Source organism: Scomber scombrus, chromosome 8, assembly GCF_963691925.1.
Source record: "Scomber scombrus chromosome 8, fScoSco1.1, whole genome shotgun sequence".
In the NCBI taxonomy this organism is placed as follows: Eukaryota; Metazoa; Chordata; class Actinopteri; order Scombriformes; family Scombridae; genus Scomber; species Scomber scombrus.
This window is the reverse complement of record NC_084977.1, coordinates 21780632-21803402: the sequence shown is the minus strand read 5'-3', so window position 1 is coordinate 21803402 and position 22771 is coordinate 21780632. Positions and strand designations below refer to the sequence as shown.

At 37.2% G+C, this 22771-nt stretch overlaps 1 protein-coding gene across 1 annotated transcript; it reads right to left on the bottom strand.

The window, feature by feature from the left end:
• Positions 1–10232: 10232 nt before the first annotated feature.
• Positions 10233–20092, bottom strand: LOC133985226 (phosphatidylinositol 3-kinase regulatory subunit gamma-like). Its single transcript, XM_062424823.1, has 12 exons — positions 19840–20092; positions 17462–17602; positions 16773–16878; positions 16453–16551; positions 14502–14682; positions 13289–13411; positions 12807–12949; positions 12553–12555; positions 11905–12081; positions 11218–11289; positions 10811–10969; positions 10233–10422 (listed from the first exon to the last, which is right to left on the bottom strand). The coding sequence occupies exons 1-12, from the start codon at positions 20090–20092 to the stop codon at positions 10233–10235; spliced, it is 1647 nt and encodes a 548-aa protein (XP_062280807.1).
• Positions 20093–22771: the final 2679 nt, after the last annotated feature.

Below are 22771 nucleotides of genomic sequence, written 5' to 3'. Positions count from 1 at the left end.
ACCCTTTAAACCTGACCATGAGCAGTTGTGTTCAAGAAAGCAGCTACACCTGCTCAGCAGCGGTAAAGTTGGCTCCACCGCAACTGGTGACACCATATTTAGTGACCCATCAGATTCTGTGACCTGCTGATCTTTAAGTCAAAGCACAAGTTAAGTATGATGGAAAATAAAATTAAAAAACAACTCAACTAAATTTAATTACAAGCAAGATTATGAATGCAGGATGTTCCAACACTGCAGGTCACGGACGGCGGGCCAGGCCAGGACAAGAAGCGGTGGAACAAAGTTTGCAATAGTAAAAATATGGGTCCCTCAAGAAAAAGGTTGCGAACCACTGGTCTACAGTCTGACCTGCGGCTAAGTTTGATGCACTTCATTGACGTCACAGTCCATGCGAAGTTCCTCTAAAGGTAAGACTCATATTCCCATAACTCTCTGCTCTATGATACGGTTTGGGAAGTGATATTAATTATTTGATATTATTTATGGCTGTCATGTGTACATTATACCTTCATCTCTATGTGACACTTCATAACCTACACTGGTTATATCATGTTATTGTACTATGGCTTCAGTGGATGACGCTAAAGCTATGACTATTTTGAATGGCCACTTCTCACTGTTTTGCACCCCCACTGACTATATAATAATACACAGTCAATGTCAATATATCTTACCAAAGTTTTGAGTCTTATCCTGGTTTTGATCATAATCAGGATATGATGTTCACATGAACATGAGAAACCTGGTCATTCATATCTCTGTGTACATGATTCTAACAGAATCAGGTTTGTGTCTTGATATTTCAACATTTTAGCCTCTGTTGTCAGTACCAGCAAAGAAAGTTCACAAACCTAGATAATATGTTTATATGGAACAGTATGGCTATTGGAGTACTTTGGGTAGTATATCCAGGTTTCTCAAAACCAGGTTGAGAATGTATCCAGGCAGTAAATGTATGTAATGTACTGTATGTCTTGTCTATATGTCTGCATGTCTATATGTCTTGAAACTGTTAGATGCTTGTAAAATCATAATGTTAAATGTGGTATAAGGTGTTTTCAGTCTTCATAGAATTGATGTGTAACCTAGCAGATTGATATAGATCATATATAGATCAAACTGTGGTATTTAGTGCTCATCAGTTGGTTAATCAGTTAGTCAATTGTCAGAAAATTGATCACCAATGATTTTTATAATCGGTTAAAACCTTTTGAGGGTTTTTTTTTTTTTTTTTGGGGGGGGGGGGGGGGGGTGTTAGGAAAAATTCAAAATCAAATTCAAATATTAATTCTTCTTTATTTAATCTTTTATGATAATAAACTAAATATTTGGGTTATGAACGGTTTATCATGGCAAAAGAAGGCATTTGAGGACATTATCTCCGCACCAACAGTGATTAACATTTTTGGACATTTTATAGACTAAATGTGTAATCTATTAATCGAGAAAATAATTTACAAATTAATCACATTGTAAATAATTGTTTGTTGCAACCCTAAAGGTGTTAATAGTGTTTGCTTGTATTTTCTGGTTTGGTCTTAGGTGAGTAATTCCACATTACTTTAATTAAAAAGCTATATGTAGCGCAACACAATGTTGTCACTCTTTAAACCATTAAATTATGACTTACTGTAATAGAACACCACCTAAATGAAAAAGTATTGCAAAAATAAATGTATCAATAAATAGTCACAACAACTGATTATCATCTCAACTTTATTTGGGGATCTGAAAGTGCATACATGAACAATGATGTTCTGAAGTAGGTAAAGAAGGGTTTTACACCAACAAAAAAGGTTTTAGATTTCTTCAGATATTGCTCCTAAAAGAAATACAGGCTAATCCAACACCCAATTATGGACAAAATGCACAATTTTACTGCATAATCGATGCAGTAAACAAACATTTACAATTAAGGTATTTTCTCACAACAATAGGTCATTAACTAACTGCAGCTAAATGCTTTTGATAAAAGCAGAACGATAAGTCCATACAGCCACAGTGGAAAAGTAAAAACCAAAGTTACAGATACATGAACAGATTTACATTTGTTTGAATGTGATGCAGAGAAAAGTAGAGGTATTTGATCATATACACAGCTCAAAGTGAAACAAAACTCTTCTACATATATCAAGTCCCTGGATTTCAAACATGTATTGTTGTAAAATATTGATAGTGAGTTTTTAAACACAAAGAAAAAAGAACACAAAATCTTGCAGTGTTCCTTTTAAGAAGACTGCGGTTCTGTTGGCAAATGCTACTGCTACATACCACCTCATCATGAGACGGAAGAAAGTTGATGGAGTTAGTTTATCCTTTCAATGGTAGCCAATCACTGTGTGAATGTAAATCTACCTATCAAATCTTAACCCATCCCATAATCACAACAAACCAATACAAGACATAACCTTTCCTGAATGTACATACTTTGCCATCTCTTCTCACCAAACCTACATTACCTCTACGTTCTATACCTACATAACCCGTCCTTAAACTTAACTTTATCTGACCTCATACCTAAACATCCACCATTTCTGTACAACAATCCCCTTATCACACTTGAAGAATTACACAACAGCTTGTACAATGGTTGTGTTCAAATTTGTGTTCAGTGCAAACATTTTTGAACATTTAGTGCAAATGGTTTTTCGTTATGTTTTACAATATCCATGCAAGGCAATTCCAGTATAATTAAGGTTAGGCAACTAAAACTATTTGGTTAAGGTTGGGGAAAGATTGTCGTTATGTTTAAATGTACAAAAAATGATGGATGGTGTCCAATAACAGTCAAGCACATTACAAAACCATGTGCCACTTTAGCTTTCACACTGCTACACTTTGACATCTCTACACAACTCCCTGCATAACCACTGAACATTTTCATTGGATGTTCATATTGGATGTGTCCTGCAGGATCAATCAATATGAACACAATGAACTGTATGTAAAATACATTCCCCTTATAACCTCACTACCATTAAAACCGTCACTGTGACATTACACCACAGAACCTGACAACAATGTTATCTCCTTAAAAATACACATACAACATTTCCCTGCATCTCAAACCCTTCAATCAACCACATCAACCCAAGTAAGTTGACTTAGATAACTACAGTCAATTAGAAAATCCTTTCTAAGGTGTCTGACTGGTGGTAATTTGTTTGGAGCCAATCAAAGGTTGATTTGTTATTACTACATCAGACAGGCTGATTTAATCTTCCGTGCCACAAATTCATAACATCTAGCACAAAATAGCTATTGCTCCGAAGGAAGATTTAATCTTGTTGACTTCAAACCCCCTTGCTTGGAGCCCAGACACAGTTGTCTCCATCACATTACTTAAGTGGCAAATTCAAAGAATAAAGTGTAGTCGGTTGAAATGGCTATCACTCATTTTTCTTTCATTTAGTCATGAACATTGCATTTATGATGTTGAAACTTAAGTTAGCTAGCTAAATAGCTTACCTAAATAAACTGAATACCTACATTAACATTTGTAGAACACTTCAATCTGCTTGTAAGATTTTCCTCCATCAGCGCACTTACAACAGTATTTTCTATAGCGCTGTGTATTAGGCTACATATACATATAACAACAAATGTGTGATGGTATTGGGTATTAAAGCATGGGTCATGAGAACATCCTAATTTGACTTTCTCAAAATGCCAAACCACATTTTTGCACCAAGCTTCTTACCAAAACACACTATTCATTATTTGAAAAACTTGCAGCTGAAAAATCATGACACATTTTTATATATGAGACAGTAATAAGACAGTAATAAGATATGAGACCCCGATTATTATCGTACACAGTAGTAATAATTTTGAAATGCATTTTCACAATCTCTGGGAACTACTCTCTTTTTGTTTGCAGAGTGATGAAACATTAAGATTACAAAAATAGACTGATGACGTAAAAGAGATCAAATAGTGTACATACAATTTAAAAAAATACAGTTGTCTACTTTACAGAACTAAATACTCCATAAAAATGCCACCCAGAAACAAATACTTCTTCAAAATTCATATTAGTGCTTTATCAGTGCTACAACATATCAATCTCATCAGCAACTTGTCCATATTTAGCACCACCACATTTCCACCTGCTTCACTAACAGGTTGGATGTACATGAAGACGGTCACAGTATCTCCACCTCAACTGAGATACCTATGTGCAAATGCTATGCTCTAAATCTAAACCTCACAGAGCAGTGGTGTAGTCTGTGATGTGCAGGAAAATATGCAGGCTACAAAATGAGCTGGGATATGCCATGTTTTTTTTGTTTTCTTTTTTCAAAAATTCACATTATTAAATGTGTTTCAAATAAGGGATTTAATTTAATACTCATCTATTCATTGCACAAACACAAAAATGTATGCGATAATAACGGACAGACAGTGCATCCTATTAACTCAACGAGCCTTATGTAATTTATGTCTTTTTAGGTGCATCAATCCATGTTTACTGTAGATAAAATCACTATAAGATAAAGGAATTTCAATAATAAACATCATTTAAGACCAAACACAAAGAGTCTAATAAGGATGAAAGAGCAACAGTCTGAGGAGAGTAGGTACGTGTCACACAGTTTCCCCTCTATTTCCTACTAGACTACACTGTCCTCATTCCTACACACAGGAGTGTAGTACTATTTATCTTTTATCACTGATCAATAAAATACTGTTCAAGCAAGTGATCAAAATTTCAGATTTTCTTTCTAGCTTTAAAGAGTAATTACACTCAGGTTTAAAGTCCTCTTTGCACTGCCATCTAGTGGTTGTGGCACGCTCTGTCCACAACCTATTGGATGATTGCAACACCACATCACAGCAGCATGACCATACCTAGAATGATAGTTTTTGTATTTGCTGTGCTAAAGAAGACCGATAATCTCAGTGAGGTGCATTTGAGGAAAACCACAGCACTGAGTTTAGCACCAATGATGGAATCAAAGCAAAAAAAAATGGAGGATTTCACAGAATACGGCTAAAAATACACACATTTTATATCTGGTGGTGGTGAGCTTAAAGTACCTGGACCAGAATCAAATCAGTGCCTAATTGCTATGTCCATATTATATTTACTAATTCATATAATACTTTTGCACAGTGATGGCATGGCAAAATCAACAAACAATTTCACTACTTCAAAGTAGAAATTAGATACAAACTTTCCAACTCCCTTCATGGCAATAAACATAACAAAACTTAATAACTTAAAGTGTACCAGGGTGCAAAATTAACTAGTTCGTCCACTGGCCAAATGGCTAGTGAATGCTTACATTTTACCTTTTTTTACATTTTTTGGCTAGTGAGTGAAGCAAATCTACCAGCCACTTGCATAATTCACATCATTTTGCCAGTGGCTGGTGCTACTTTTGTGCCCTGAAGGGTACACAAGAAGCACAATTTGTTTCAGTAACAATTGCTAAGCCAGAAGTACATTTAAAGTGATACTTCACTCAAAATGGACTCACTCTGTAGACTTGAAAGGTGGCTGGTAAACTACCTACTCAACGTATCCACCTTCAAGCCTGTGGAAAATTAGCATTTGATACTAAATAAATACGTAGTTCTTGAAAATAAAGAAGAAACTTATAGATAGAGAAAATATACATATTGCAATTAAACTAGTGACAAAAAGTAAAAATCAGTTGCCGTTACTCATATGTAAGCTGGATAGTAATTGACAACCCTTAAACCACTTTTCTACTGCATGGTACAGCTCGACTCAACTTGACTCTATACGCTTGGAACTGTCCTTTTATGGTTTTCCAAGGGTAACATTTGTGGATAGTACCTGCTACTTTTTTGTATCTGTTGAGGTATCACCTACATGGAGGTTATTAAATTGTGGTGTGAAAACACTGCAGACCACTGATTGGTCAAAGAGAATCGTCACTTGAATCATCATTTGCACAACATGTAATATCTTCTGTATCTTTTGTTATGCTGCATTCAGCTTCCTCTGAAACAAACTTTATCTCCTTGTTGTGAAAAACACCCCCAGACTGAGAATCAGGAACACCACCCCTTCAATATCTTCCATTGTTCATGTTAGTGTTGCGTTAAAGATTACGCCACAGCAGTTTCAGGGGAGCCTCACTATGATGTAGCTGCCATGACTAACAGCTACATTGAGGGGTTACTATCCATTCTGGGCGTCAAAAGTGAGTAGAGTCGAGTCGAGCCGAGCCAATACCATGTAGTGGAAATAACTGATACTTACAGCTGCAGTTTTTTCTATAAAAATAGTTTGAATGATTCACTGATTCACAAGCACCAGTTCATCTCTACTCACAAAATACACAATCAAAGAGACTCCCTGTTTAGAAAACCTGCTAGCCCTGGGTAGGTCTGAAATGTAAACACATTTTGATTTTAAATGAGATTCATCATTATTGACCATCGTTTTGATTATGCCTCAAACTTAAGAAGAAAAACTAGATTTCATCCTAGATTTCCACTACTGTTTGCCAAAAAATATTATTTCACAGATACACCAACAAACACATTAGAAACAAATGAATCCAAATGTATAGAATAATTTACATTCTATGGTAATAATCTGTGTTTGGTCCACAATGACTGGAATCTCACCTTGTTAGGTTGTAATTTACTAACTAGCAAAGCTAACTTACACACTTGCGAAATATACTGTACATTGAAGTAACAGTACAATTTTGTGCAGCTCCTTATTAATACTACATATAATTTGTATATACAACACTCAATGTATTTTATTAGTTTCCTGGTCAAGCTTTTGTTTTTAATATTATTTCTGTTTAAAACTTTATGTAAATGCAACTAGTACTTTCGCCAATCTAGTGGGTATAGTTTTTCATTTTTGTGATGTAAATTTACTGTTTGCAGATGCCAGGGTAAATAACGTCTGTGAAACCTACTTTTACAAAATAATAAAATATAATGACTTAAATATAATGGTGCAAACAGTTATGCTGTATGCAACTAGATTCTATAATAAAAATTTTATGATAGCTGTTTTCTATACCCATTGTGCTAACGTAGGAGACAAGACATCAGTCCTGAGTCTAAAATTGCGTTCACACAGATTACACAAATTTGTGTAAACATAAATTGCAAATATTTGGATATTTGTTACATTGACTGTTTGGGGATGAACAGCAAATGACAATTTTTTTGTCATTTGCCCCTCCAGACGTGTAGTAAGACATATAAAAATACTCTGGAACAATAACATATCTGATATTGGTTTTCTGCAACAACAAAAAAAAGGGAAAAAAAGAAATTATAATGATCACTTAAAAATCCTTAAAATAACATCTACTTTCTCCATCATTCAAAATTCCAGTATCTATGAATATTTAAATATATACATGGTGACATACCAGCAGTGCAGCGGCTTCTCTGGCTCATGGTTATGGCGTAAAGAGTGTTTGGGAATCTTCTCTTATGTGAGTAAATGTGCAGATAACACGACCAGTGCAACTAGGCCAAGAAGGTACTGTAGAACTAGTGAACATTATCAAAACTCGGCACCGAAGTTCAGAATGATGCTCAGCAGACTATAATGGCTCAGAGAAGCGTGCACAGAAGCAGAAGAGTGGTAAGCGGACTGGTCTGTTGGCCAAGCTAAAAGTTGATGTGACTAGGCCGACTATTCCATCGCTCTTTCTGGTCAACGTTCGCTGACTTAATAACAAAATGCATCTGATCGGACTGAGGCTGAGCGTTCATCGGGAGATGAGGAACTGTTGTGTTTTTCTCCTGATGAAAACTTGGTTAAACAGCAATATGCTGGACTCAGCTTTTCAACTCGACAGACTGCTACTTCTGTGTAGATTGCACTCAGCTATCAGGGAAAACCCGAGGAGGTAGACTCTGGATATAATTTATCTTTAATTATAAATGATTGGTTCCTTAGATTAGTGATGTATGAAATCCTGCCTGACTGAATCCGTTGTCCTGAATCTGACTGTCCTTGGTACACTGCAGTTTCACAGTGGAAATGCTCAGCCATGGCGTCGACTTCTTATTTCACCACTGATATGTCTTGTAACGTTAGAAAAACACCACATGGACATGTTCACAAGGTTAAAAACTAGATTTTCCCTGGAGGGGGTCTTTAACATATTTCAATACAAAGAGAAATATGATGGATAAAACAGAAGCACTTAAAGGCACTTTTCAATCAGAACTGGAGATCTAAAACACCTATATGTTATCCCTATACTTTAGGCTCCAAAAGCCCCATGAAAGCTTCTGGATCATTCACTCCAACCCCAAATCCTCTCAAAGACATAGAGAAAAATAAAAAGTCGGATTCATCAAAAACTAATCTGAACCAAATTGATACCTTGCATGAAAAGTAAGAAAATTATGGTTATTATTACAACTATTTGCAATGTATACAGAACACAGAAATGCTTTCAGTCGTTGACTGTGCCTCATGTTTGCTAACACTTTGTTATTTCTGGATGAGCTTAAAGCAACACATAGACTACACTAACTTTACCATGAATGTCCCATTTTTCTACAACAACAAAAATTACTCATCAGAATAATTTGAAAGGTGCAATAATCAAATAAGAAATATACACGCAAGATCTATAAATACACCCCAGAAGTAGAATCCATGAATTTGTACGAGCTTTATATTTAGTCTTATCTCTAATGGTCTGAAGACATGTGGAAACATGCAGAGTGAAGAATTAAATGAGTTTCATTACCCTTCAGTGCTTTACTTCCTGTGAAAATCCTAATGTAAAAACGAAAATATTCACAGATGTCTGTCAGGAAATTAAATTATATCCATAATCACTAACATAAGTACAATTTTTTTTCAAACCAGCAACATCAATATGTGAAATCACATACGCTTTCTAAGAAATGTCTTAACTGCAATCTCTGTCTGTGTGTGTTCAGATTTTCTTTGTTTTTGGCTAAAGTGCTGGTGTGTCTCTTCAGTTACTACATTACCCATAATGCACATGTGCTGGGTAGTGCATAGTCCCACCCAGAGCTCAGTTCCCCAGATGCAACATAAACACTGCTGCACAGATTTCTATGGTTTTGTAATATATTCTCTACATGGATGAAACAAATTCACTTTTACAGCTTTTGAAAAAGTGAATTGGGCTCAGAGCACTGAGTACTGTCCAGGTAGTTGAAAGTTACAAATGTTACAAATGTTTGAGGTATAAGGCAAGAGTGGCCAAATCTTGACACAAAGGCTATGTATGACAGTGCCAAAGTCCATACTAGATTTTGAAAGGAGGAAAAACATAGCTAGACCGGCCTCTATAGGCTATGACCACACCCAGCTGTGATGTAAAGTGGCGCTTTTAGTGCCACAGTACATCACTGAGTGTGGAAAAAGCATGTTGTCACCACTAGTTGTTAGGGCGCCAGATTATTAGACTGAGTGAAGCTACTCTTAAAGTATTTCTGATTTCTTGTTTGCCTTTCAGAAGAAAAATAAAAAAACGGGTGCTGAAACATTTATAGTCTGGATTAGTCCACCAGTGCACTATACAGTTCTGTGCGCAGTGACAATAAACTAAATAATTTTTCTGTTTTGATTTTTATCAATATAAAAGCAATCAAGTTAGTATCAGTATCCTTAAAGTCAGATACTACTATCCTGTGTTACCCTGATTTTGTCATTAAAACTGATGGATTGTCACAACTTTCATATTCATAGGTATGGGGAAACTTACTGAGAACATAATTAGTGTCGTCTTAACGAGGCAAAATTTCAGTAGTACTTCAGTACAGCTGCAAAAGACTCCCAATTGTGTTTTGCAAGCTGTATGTGCAAATGGTGAGTAAATGGGCTCTTAAATATTAGAAATAATAGCTTTTTAAAAGGATTATTTCAAAACAAAGCTTCAGTCTCACTTTTGACAGCAAACTGACAGCTGGGAACAAAACTGAGCAATCCAAAGCAATGACAGCAACCTAATCGTCCCTTAAACTGCTTAAGAAAATCTGCTTGAAATAACTCAGCTTAAGCATTTCACTGACTTTTGCTCAGTAATGCTTTTTTTGTTTTGCTGTGACATCAAATGAATGTTGGATTTTAGTTCTCTAAATCTTATCGCTCAAATTGTTAACATTTGTTTTATGATGACAACACTGACCAGTACTGCTGGGAAACAGTGTCCATACGGGTGCATCGTCAGTGCTAATACAGTGAAGCTTTGGGAAAGTGCCATCAGGGTGGCGTGCTGGTGTTTTTCTCAGCTGGGCTGCTGGCTGAGAGCAGGCCAGGCCAGGGTTACATTCAGCTGCTGGTTGTGCTGGATTAGGGATGTGTGTCGATAGTGGAGGACCAGCTCTCTCAGTGAGGAGTACAGGTTGTAGGGCTCAGCGAAGCCGTACCCTGTGGACGTCCTGTAGATCACACAGTGCTTCACATCCCCGTCCACGCTGCACGAGAGGAAACCTGTCACTTTCTGTGCACAATTACCACTTCCAACAAAACATATAATAATACACTCGTTTTGACACCTAAATCCAACACGGTTAAGGTCAGGGGGTTTAATTTGTATTACACCCACATGTGCCAAAATATGTGCTGTCATGGCACTTCGGCAATATAGATAAAAACATCAACCTTCAGGCGGTGTCACATGTTAGAAGCCCTAATACACAAGGTAAATAAATCAATTTTAAAGGCTTCATTGCACATTAATTGTCAATTTTCATGTGATCAATTAGGATTGGCAAATAAATGATCATATATCAAAGTTAAAATATTGTGAATTTTACCTTCTTTTTTTAAATGCCTAAAACAAACAAATCTAAAAGTACTCACACAACAGAGCAGGCAAAGGAGCCTCTCTGAGTTTGGCTGTCTCTGATGAGAAAGGTACCATCCCTCCTCCCCCTCAGCAGCTCTTCTGCCTCCTTCCGTCTCATTCCTCCAACATACCAACTCTCCTCCTGGTGCGTGTCGTCTGCCAGTGTGTATGGGCTGTGGGAGGTTGGGCAGATGGTAGAGGTAGATGGGTTAAAAGAAAGCATGCATGCAATTCACAGCACATTTAAATATCCATTAACTCATTATTCTCCAGATATATTTCATGAACTGCCCTTTACCTGACAATATAAGTTAAAGCATGCTTTCACACTTCAGTGAGCTGTACTTGAGATTAAATTTCCAAAATTGACAAAAGATATTCCTGTAATTGTCTATTGAACTGAATAAATGATTATACTCACTCTTCTTCTTCATTCCTGATACCGAGCCAGTCGTTAATCTGAGTCTGACCGGTTCCTTGCTGGGTGAGCCAGCTGTAGCATGGACAAGATAAGATAGAGGACAATCCTTTTAACTTGGACAAAAAAACACATTTTAGTGAAACTAAAGCTGAACTAAACCAAAGTGGGTTGTTTTTTTTAAGTGCTGTTGATGCATTATAATAACCTCATTCTTCTATAAGATTCTTCTAAAAAGACTCATTCAGGTAAAAACACAACCCAGTAAAACATGACTAGAGAACACATCTGCATATTTATATTTACTGAAGACCAGGAACAGGAACATGCCGAACGTTTAGACTCAATTTCCATCAGGCTCAATATGTGGACATTCACAGCTGTGGCAACACCAATGAGAACAGCTGACTGTCTTTTTTCTATATTTACAACTCAGCTGTTTGTGAGTAATGCGTGTTTTTGAACTGAACATCAGAATATATTTCATCTCATGTCAGCTTGTTATCTTATTAACAAAAGTCTTATTAGCACATCTGATTTACGCTGCGGTTTAGCACCCAATATGGGGTGACATCTTATGCAGACATCCTTTTATTTATTTGTAATTTAAAGATAGATAAAGATTGATATCACTTTATATGATCTGTATGTAGCTGTACACCGAAGTTGCAGCTGAAGGTTTGAACTTACAGCAGGTATTGATCTCTGATCGTCCTGAGCTGCACGAGGTCAGGCTTCAGGCTATTCATTTTGCGGTCGACCTCCATGTGAGCCAGCACCTTCCTTCTAAGCTCCTCCTCCAACTTCTTCTTGCTGTTGTGGATCTCTTCCACACTCGACTGCAGCTCATCAGAGTTGTTTTGAATCCTGGGAGGAGAGGAGAAGAAGGAGAAGAAACAACTTTAGTAAACAATTCCAAACTTGGTAAATTGTTGTGAACCATTGACTGTATATAAATACAGATGCCATCACAGCTCCTCAAAACTGAAGCCAAAACATCTTGATTGCCACCTGGTGGCTGTCTGCAGTATAACTCATACATCCTGCCCTCTCCATGTTAGCAGATGGGACATGAGCCACACCAAAACAAATCAAATCGCACATGAAATCTTTTGTTTTTTCCCCATTTCTGTAATTCTACTTTAGGATTATTTTGTCACATTGATGTTTGTCCATGTGCTTGTTTGTCTGATAAGTTTGTTTTTAATTAGTTATTTGATTATATAAAAAGGAGGTGCAACGTCATGATTGACAGCTGTGGCAGCCTCATTCGAAACTCTATCAGGCGGCAGGGCAGCTGAGGGGGTGTCTCCCACAGCCCGACACTACTGAGCAGACTTACTCCAAATGACGTCACACAAGCAAGATGACCGCTCCCTGTGAAGAGATATTTTGGCTTCACTTTTGCATAGCTGCAGGAAGTAGAGGCGTGTCATCCATATTTATTTACAGTGAATGTTGTGAACATTTTGACATGCAGCACTGAGTCAATTTGATTGTGTATTTGTTCTTAATCTGCATAAAGTAAGTAAAATTAAATATATCAAAAGTATCTCAATTGTTAAAAATGTTAAGTGTATTTAGAGGCATACTTGTCAGTCTCTGTACTGCTGTCTAATGATAGAAACATGTCGATGTACTCCTTGCTGTAGCGTTCTTGGGTCTCACACTGCTCCTCGAATATCCGAATAATTTCACTGAAAGCCTCAATGGCTGTTCGTTTGGTCTGCAGTTCCTGTGAGGAGAAGAAAGAGTCTTTACTCTTACATTTAAGGCTTCACAGCCAATGCTCTTAACAAAAGTATATGCGATCATAAAATATGCTTTAAAGTTTCATATTATAACATTAAGTGTTACAAAGTTTTGAACATAATTATTCAGATAGCAGACAGATTAAATTATTATGACTTCTTGTGTTAGGAAAGTGCTATTAGACACTCAAAGTTAGAACAGCACATTAAAAAAACTTGGTGAACGTAAGTTGCTTAATGAGGTAGTTGGTTAAAGGCATATTGCAGAAAACGACTGATTTTCTTAGTTAAAAGAAGTCTCAGTGTTTGGGAGGCTGCTGTACCTGTGACGATTGGTTAAACTCTTCATACAGATGGTCAAACTCTTTGCTCTTCTCTTTGTATTGATCCTGAAATGTCCTCAGCTGTTCTCCAACTGCATCAGTGTTTACCTCCATCACAACCTGCTGCTGCATAGACAATAATGTAAAAGCTATTCAAGAGTAAGTCCATTGTTAATATGGCATATTTTTTTATCTAAGCTAATATTGCAGTAGGTTTTTCATTGTATTTATCAAGTTATTTCAACTTAAAGATGCTGTTTGTAGAATTTATTGGCATCTAGTGGTACAGATTTGGCAGAAATGGAATATAATATTCATAAATAAGTGTTTTAAATAGTGTATAACTACCTGTAAATAACAATTGTTGTGTTTTTGTTCCCTTAGAATGAGTCCTGTGTATCTACATAGGGAGCTGCTCCTCTTCCAGAGAGCCTGCCATGTTTCTACAGTAGTACAGTAATGGACAAACAGCCTTTAACATTTTTCACAAGTTTAATGGCCCCCATACGTTCTCCTACATGCTTGGAAGGGGGCGGGGTGTGGTTGTATTCACCACTAGATGCCATGGAATCTTACACACTGCACCTTTTAAAGCCTCTGATAGAAAACAAAAGTTCATAACTATTAGAAGACCTTGTTCAAAAAACAGCTCATTTTAATGTTCAGACAATTGCCCAAGAATGTTTAGGCATTAAAGATCACTTTTTTTGGCATCCGTACCGCCTACTGGGGCCTGGCTAACTATAGTAGCTAACGTCTGGGTTTCCACAGTGCAGAGTCATGCTTCTGACTCATTGAGCCTTGCCTCAGCATTTAATTTAATCACTTCTTTTATCAGCTCATGTATACGGCTACACATCAAACCTCAATTTAATGAATCCTGTTAAGAATAAAAAGCTGGCATTAAATATTTATTTATTTAGTTCAATGTTTACCTAATTGTTGACTACTATAAGTACTTGTGGACTTTCTTTTCTGTTAAAAAGGTATTGTTTAGTTATATATCTGTATTGGCACTGATTTTTTTTTTTTTTAAGTATGATACTCAGCCTCGGCCGTGTAAAATATCACCAAAAGTTGTACAGGTACAGCAGGTCAGCGTTATTTATGGATTAAATCATAGCTGCAATCACATCTCCATCTCCCTGAATGTTGTGGTTAATGTAATATGTAAGAAAGCACGCATGCAGAGCTAGAAGTCTCACAAACCCACCTGCTGGTATTTGGAGATAGGGTAGCATAACCGTGTATCCAGTTTAGAGTTGTACAGGGCCAGTGACTTGTTCTGGTAATACTGGATCAGGCCCACCACAGAGGGGAAGGACAGTGGCTCAGAGAAGCCATACTTCCCCTCTTGATGGAAGATCTTTATCAGTCTGTTAGATCCATCTTTCCTGCAAAGATTAAAGCATAACTATTGCAAAAAGCTGCCAAAAATACTCCCAGTGAAAGCCTGTAATTAAAACAAACAATTAAATGTCCCTTTATAGCACCAGTGCAAGTTTCAGGCTGACACCACTGGTACATAATCCCCGAGCTGTAAGTAGTTTAGTTTATTGCCTGAGCTACTTCTGTTTAGAGGACAGTTCTCATTGTCAGATTTTTATTTTTTTTTTTCTTCAAAAGTTTTCTGAGTTGGGAGTACGGGCACACAGTATTTTCTGCATTTTGAAGGAAATATTTATTCAACCACCTGTCCCTTCAATCCAACATAGTCCAGTGCACCAAATAGAAGTTAAAGGTTTTTCCCTCCATAAACTTGGAAGAATAGAGCTCAAGTAAAATTGCATGAAGAAGACAACCTACAGTATATCTCTCTTGCCCTCCTTTTATTCATTGCTCCACATTCTGCCCTTTTCACATCATTTAAGATGGAAGATCATCACCTGCATCCATTTGCAATGTTTTATTCAGTCAAACTCTTTCTTGTGTTTGTTTTACTGTCAAGCATTTAATAAGGATATTCAATTAGATAGCCCTCTGTTAACATACAGCATTAAGGAGCACCCTGGTGGTCAAGTGGTTAGAGCGCATGCCACATAATCACAGCATTCCTGGTTCAAATCCGGCCAGGGACCCATGTTACAGGTCATTCCCCTCTCTCTCTCCCTGTTTCCTGTCAGCCTGTCAGCATTAAAGCCACTCGCTCTGTCCCAATGCTCCGGTTTATTTGATTCATAGTGTTGGATGTAAGCATTTAAAATTACATACCACAGATTTCATTTAGATTAATATAACACTTTTGTAAGATAAACATTTTGGCTTGCTGAAATTTGGGGCGGCTGCTAACTAGAACACAATGCTGTGGGTTCTGCAGGACTCAGTTATTGTACGTCTTGTAGGTTTTTACACTAATGTGGGCGGGAGCAGTCAGCATTGTGTCTGTAGGATGAGTGCAGGATAAAATATGAGAGGCTTATTATTGAGCTTAACTGCACATATATATGCATTGTCTGAATTCAGTCCTGCACAGACATCTACCTGGAGGCCAATAACCAATCAACACAGTGTCATCTCTCAGTCTAAATATTTTTACTACATCAGCTGCAGAGAGAAAGCAGCAGCTCAGTTGCTGCTGGCCTCCATCAGTGTCTTAACTGGCAGTGAATGGACTAACGCCCGTAAATCAGAACAAAATAGACTCGAAGCCTAAAAACAGCTTTAGGTCACAGTTACGCACATAAAGCAAGTATGAAGTGCGAGCCGCTACACAGATGGTGTTGATAGCATTGATAAAAGTTGGAGCCGATCTGACAGGGTATTATGTTGCTGACTGCTGGAGTCTACGCCAGACTCTAATCAACAAAACATTATATCTGTAAACTAGTCTGTCTTGATTCAACTAAAATTAGACTGAAACCAGGAAATGTATAATAGTACACCCTGAAACCAGTAAAACTAAATTTAGACTTTTAACCCGAAAAACCAAAGTTAGACTTTGAAACCGCCAAACAACATACCTGTGACTACAGGTATTCAATGTGGGTCAAACAGACCCTTTAATATTGTAATATTAGCATTTCACTGTACTGTACTGTATTGTACTGTACCCATACAGAGCAACGTGAAACACATGGAAACAGTGTTTCTACAATGTGCACTTGTCACAAAAAACTTATGGAGATCAGCTGTGTCAACAAAACATAAGTTACACACGTAGTTACCTCAGTGTCAGAGTATATTCCCCCATAACTCTACTGGAAGCATCTCGGACCAGGAATGTGCCATCAGGGGTGTTTCTCATCATCTCATTCACTTCCTCTCTGGACAAACACAAAGCATATTGAGGTTTTAATCAGTTTATGTAGGAGCGAGAGGAAAAGAACCCAAAAAGCAAAAAGACAGCAAGCTACAAAAGCCGAAATGAATGTGCTAATGAGTGAAAATAGCTCTTTGTTACTGAAGTCTGTTGGGTTTTTACATATAAGGCTTGTAACAAGTAAAACTAATGAATCTCATAAACAGACCATATATCAAGACATACCTCGAGATGTTGCCCCAGTACCACTCTGCATCGCACAGCTGGTTGTCATCAGCGCTGGAGTCACATGCTGCCATAGCTTTGGTAATGTTGTTCTTGGGTTGAAGCTCTGAACACAGTGGTAACGAAATAGAAACAGAATTATCAAAACAAAAAGACAAAAAGTCAAAGTCTGTAAATTTGCCATTTTCAATAACGATGAAGAGATTGAGATTATTCTTTTAGAATGAGTTCTTTTTTGTTTAGTTAATGCTAACATTGTATGTCTGTGTATCAGGATACAGTCAGCATTGTTAGAAGTATCAGGACTAGTTTTTCGTCATCACAAAGAAGCCATTTTCTGCCATTCATTCTTGGTCAGTGTTCAAATCTGAGATAATCCATCATAGTATCTATCCTTGTACCGTTATTTGACTCATTGTGTAGCTCCTGTAAAGCCAATTTACACGAACTGGAAAAAAATAGGTTCATCCTCCAAGTTATAATTCCTCAAAGAAACTCATTTCTGGGTTTAAAGTTCACATTTAAAAAATAACAAAACACAAGAGGCAACAAATGGACTAGAAATCTGAAGGATAGTGGTAAACAAACAATCATGAAGCATAAAAAGACTTTTCCTTAATTTTGAGCAGAACTCATTAATTATGCTTCAAAGGATGTTTAAATTTAAACAAGTAGGACAAAGACAGTACCTCCTTCCTTGGCGACGTTGGTTCTCAGGGCAGGAAACACATCATCGTTATCAACAGGGAAGGAAAGGTCCTGCAGGAACGCCGTCAGTGTATGAGACTGAGCCTCGCTGTCGTTTTGGCCCATCTCCGGCTCCAGGAACTCTGCAACATCAACCGTAGAATGACCCAGTGTTACCCACGATGTTCGCTCAGACCAGGCTGTATGTGGCTATCTGCTTTTTGTGTGTGTTATGCACACACTGCTGGCCCACTGACAAGGACTCCAGAGAGAGATATCGTTGTGTTGCTTAGTCTTGCACCATGTGGGAGACTCTGTCCAGACTAGTCTGCTGACAGGTGACACTGTCTGACTGCCTAAAATACCAGAACTGGCACTCCTTAACGCTCAGGCACACTCGGCCAGACTCAGTACTGCTTAGTGCTCGACCTCGCCTTGCCTCGCCTCGCCTCGCCTAACAAACAACAGCTGTCTGCAGCGAGATGCCATGTCGGGCTCAAGGACTGGGGTTGATCTACCTCTGTGTTTGTTTGTCTCTGTTTGTGTTATTGTGGCATTTGAGAAGCAAAGGAAAGGTGAGAGCCTGTCTGTCAGGCATTTTCTGAACACGTTACATTTAAGTGTGAAATGTTTGTGTTTACCAGTGTGAGGCTACACACACATGTGCTGATTACATGTGCTGATACTTGTAGAGCGAGGCGTGCTGTTAGCAGTTAATGTAGATCATCCTTTCAACACTTGTGATGGCCCGGAGATGCATTAAATTGCTGCTTCAGACGGAGCTGTATGTTGGAGGAATGTACGTATGCTGTTATAAAATTAGAAAGGGCGTGAACTCATTAGCCCACTGCCTACATACATTGAAGCTCTGTCAAAACTTGCCTGGTAATAAATTGTTTTCATCTAATAAAGCTTGTAGGTGAATTATTCATCTCTCTAAACCCTTAAAACCACATGATCCCAGCTGCCACCATTTCTCTGGGAGTTGGTGAAACTGAAAATCTCTCTTGGGTTTGAGGGTATTAAATACTATAACTGAAGGGAAAAAAAGTGTACTTGTTATTGTACTTTGGAATTGAAATAGTGCAGTGTCAGTTTTATAAAGTTAATAGTTTTAGCCCAAATTGTATTTCAGACATTCACACATTCATTACTTTAAGATCCTCGAATATGGACTGCAGATATGAAGTCCAAACACAATGTAGTTAGCAGAGGAGTTATGAATTGTTCATTTTTGAGGGTTTGTTTGATTTATTTGTTACCAAAATGTTTTGCTTCAGGACCAAATTAACAGTTTTGGCATCAACAACAACAATATAACAATTAGAATTCTTAATTTAACAGGAATTGATCTGCTTTTACATAAACTTTTTTCACTTACATTACATTTCAAGCTATCAAAGATAGAGCATGTCAGACTCAGAGGCATACAGTCCTGACAATAATGTGATCTGACGAAACCATACTGTATATATCAAAAGTTATGTTATCATGTTTAAAATAAAGCTCACTGTACAAATCTGTAAAGATTTTAAATTTTAACAACATGGAGCTACACTGAAAGACCATGATCATTACCACAATTAGTCGGTTAAGCTTTTAAATTCAAACTTTAAAAAGTGAATACACAGCAGCAAAGTTAAAAAAATATTTCTCCGTAATATAAATGTTTTTTATAAGTCCTTTTTGAAATTTTAGTTGGAGGAAACACACACACACACACACACACACACACAGGGGTAATTGTATGAACTGATTTTTTTACACCGACCCCTCCTATTTTTTCACGCCCAGCCTTAAAAGTGCTCCACCTGTCATCAACTAACATGCTGAAAATGAAACACGCATGCCCAAAAATAACTTTGCTACTCTGTTGTCCATTCATGATTACATCTACTGTATAAATAATTGCAGCATTGATTTTGAGAGACCAATATATTTCCTGTAAATAGGACCATGATCTACTAGACCAGTCAGTATAGGCCTGTACATTTTCGGTAACGTTTACGGTCAGTTTGATCCAGATAACACAACAAAACAGTAAAAATACGGATACGGACACAGATGACATGCAGAAGAAACAAACATCAGGTGAATTAATTTGACCTCACAGACAGGAAAGTGAAATGTAGCAGAGGGTTGGTTTGTGGACTTAACTCTGGATACGGGCCTGATCAAAACTCATATCCCCACTGAATTTTACATTGTAAGCTTCCATGTCCGATTAGGAGGTAAATCTGAAGCTGTTCTTTAGAGCAAATGGAGCAATAATTAACACTTCTTGTTATAAGATTGTGTATCTCATTTATCATAGCTACTATCATCAAAATTATTTACCTATTAATGAGTTACATGCTGCAGATAGCATCTTTAATTTTACCTTGATCTGCTGGTGAAGGCTCAGGCCTTGTAGCCATGGACATGTCTGTCAGCTGTTGTGATTGGTTGAGCGGTGATGACATCATCAGAGGACATACAGAATGGGGCTCGGGATTATCACCCATCTGGTTGGTGTTCTCGTTAATGACCACTGCCTCGTCCATGAGATGGAGGGATGCTAGTGATGACGTTGGAAAATCAGCTGGCTGGAGCTCGATGTCCTCTGTCCAGACATGAAAACCCTTGTCCGCCATTTTCATAACAAAGACTGAATAGTCCAGCTAGGTTACTGAGGTGGTGAAGCAGCAGGATGCAGTTGATCACATATTATCAGCTTACAGTTACACTCATGGCTGAGGATAGAGAGGGTGACGGTGCAGAGTTCATGGCTGCCCTGTGTTGTGGAGGTGCAGCATCTTCCTCAGGCCGAATCCCTGGTTTAACCACATGATGGAGCAGTACGATGACATTACCAGCAGATCTTGTTTTCAGCTTTATGCACTCAAGTGCTGGTCTGTTTCAGTCATTCGCTTAAAGGGATCCATACCTGGATCCACCCCGAACAACCACAGTTGCTTACTGAGCTGCTGGATGGTTCAGTGCATGGCTCATAGACACCGTGACGCTAGTTGTTGAGTTATAAACCTGCAAGAGAGTCACTGCCCTATTCTTCCTCAAGGATTCATGCATCACCTCATATAAGAAAACCTAAAACAGAAATGGTACAAACAAAGTCCAAGAATCAGTTCTTTAGAATTGGAAATGAGCTGTATTTTATTATTTTATAAGGTGTTAAAATGTGTATTTACTTTCAGTATTGGCCCTAAATGTCAGCATCTGGCTATGTGTTAATAATAGATAATATTATATATATATATATATTACCCAAACTGATAAGACTGATACTGCTACAGACCAGTGAAGCCGTTAAGTTTGAGCCTTAAAAAAATTGTTCCAGAGCAGCCTTTTTGGCATGGCTTGTGTAATATAATAAATACAGTAATAATACAAATATAATACACTGTATTTACACTCACCAAGCGTTTTATTAGGAACACCTGTGCCATTAAATACAGTCAACTAACAGACTTGTTAGTTTTACTTCCAATGGATTACAGTTTAAAGTAAGAGAAAAAGGGGATGAGAATCCTGGACGAAGCTCCTTTTACGAAGCTTATATGTTTTCAGTTTTTTTGATGATGTTGGTAGAAAAGTGATAATTCTTTATTACTCAGGTCATAGTGGGTGGTTGTGTTGTACTATAGTGGATTACATTAAAAAGTGTTCCTATTATTTTGTAATATATAATATATTTTTTAAGCATTGAAAGTCAGATCATGATCAAAATAGACCAAGTCGTATCCAGAAGACTCAGGTAGTAAAAATGGTCTTTCCATGGTCTTGCAGTCCTTGATTAAACAAAATATATATTATCATCCATGAGAAGAAGCTGCATCACAACAGATCTCAGATAGTAGTGAAAAAAATTTAATTGCTATTTGCACAACTGACAAAATCCACTTTAACCGCATAATTGGAGATATATTCAAGCAGATTTTTTGGTTACAATAAAAGTCATGTTGCCCCAGCACTCTGCACCTTGTTAAACATCCAGAGAAAAAAAACAGTTATTATGATCTGTTTTTGTAAATTAGTCTCTATCCCATAATATGATAATTTTTACTCCTCAAGTGTCACCCTTGAAAGGTAAAGGGAAAAATATCCTGAATGTAATGTACAAGATTTATGTGCAATTGCTTTTGGTTTTTCTGTGAATTGGTATTTCACAGGATTGCTTTTGCTGAAGTCTATGTTCACATTTAACGTAGTGACTGTACAGTGTTATGTGATGAAACCCATTACATGGTAAAGAATTCAGGGGGACTGCAGCTAAATCCTTTTTCCTCTCACAAGCATCTGGGATTAGTCAGCGGTTTACTATGCTCCTATAGTCTTTACAATGTGACATCTTATTGAAGAGATGTGAGGTGGGAGCATCCACTAGCTGCTATACAAGAGAAACATTTACTGTATCTTTATTTCAATCAAAATGTATTTTATCAAATATCTTCTATGTTTTGTTTTTTTCAAACATGATTGATCAGATCCTAACTCAATAGATTTGCTTTCAACAGAAAATCAAAAAGGCATATTTGCTATCTGTAAACTGCAACTGAAAATAAACAAGTCATTGATTTTTAAGGCGTCAAGAGTTATCAAAAAGCTTTAAAAATATTATACTGATTATGTGATATCTAAAATTTCTTCATCTTCATCTGTGTTGTCATTAAATATATTTAGAATGTTATCTATGTGAATAAGAGAAGCGTATGGTAATATATACATTTACTGAGTGATGCAGTATTAAAGATCGGAAGTCAAAGTGTTGAAAATGGCGTCAGAAATGAAACATTTCCAATGGTGCGCAGCTCGATGTTGATGGCACATTGTGTCCAGTTCTTGATGCGGGATAATAAAACATTATTTTGAATGAAGTCCTTGAATCTTTATCAGATGAGCCTGTTTTCTCATGTTTTGATACTTTTGTCCTAAAAAAAAACTTGCGGGACACATCCATCTGGGACGACACACATTTGTGTTACTTTTCAACACAAGTCATTGAAAACCTTTTTTGGTGTTACAATAAATGTATGAGTCAAAAAAATGTGCCTTACCAAACTAGAATGTGTTTTAATGATAACCGAGTCAGAACAAAGTAAATGGTGTTTGCACGTCTCATGCACTATTATTGGATTGGTGGATACATAAGGAAAACCACTGGACAAGCATAATTGAAGTCCGCAAGCCAACACTGAATAGATAATGTTGAAGGTATCGAATCTGCAGCTGGTGATTGTCCTCCTAACGTATTATTGTTTGTTTTTTTACGGATATTTAGTCATAGTCGTTTATCGATCAATGCATTCCAAAAA

What these genes read in the sequence shown, in the direction of transcription:
- LOC133985226 (XM_062424823.1), bottom strand. Translation starts at nt 20,092, where the DNA reads ATGGCGGACAAGGGTTTTCATGTCTGGACAGAGGACATCGAGCTCCAG. An exon ending in ATCAGGAATGAAGAAGAAGA is followed by an intron (nt 10,970 to 11,217) that starts GTGAGTATAATC and finishes AACCTCCCACAG; the next exon opens with CCCATACACACTGGCAGACG. An exon ending in TCCTTTGCCTGCTCTGTTGT is followed by an intron (nt 10,423 to 10,810) that starts GTGAGTACTTTT and finishes CCTCTCGTGCAG; the next exon opens with CGTGGACGGGGATGTGAAGC.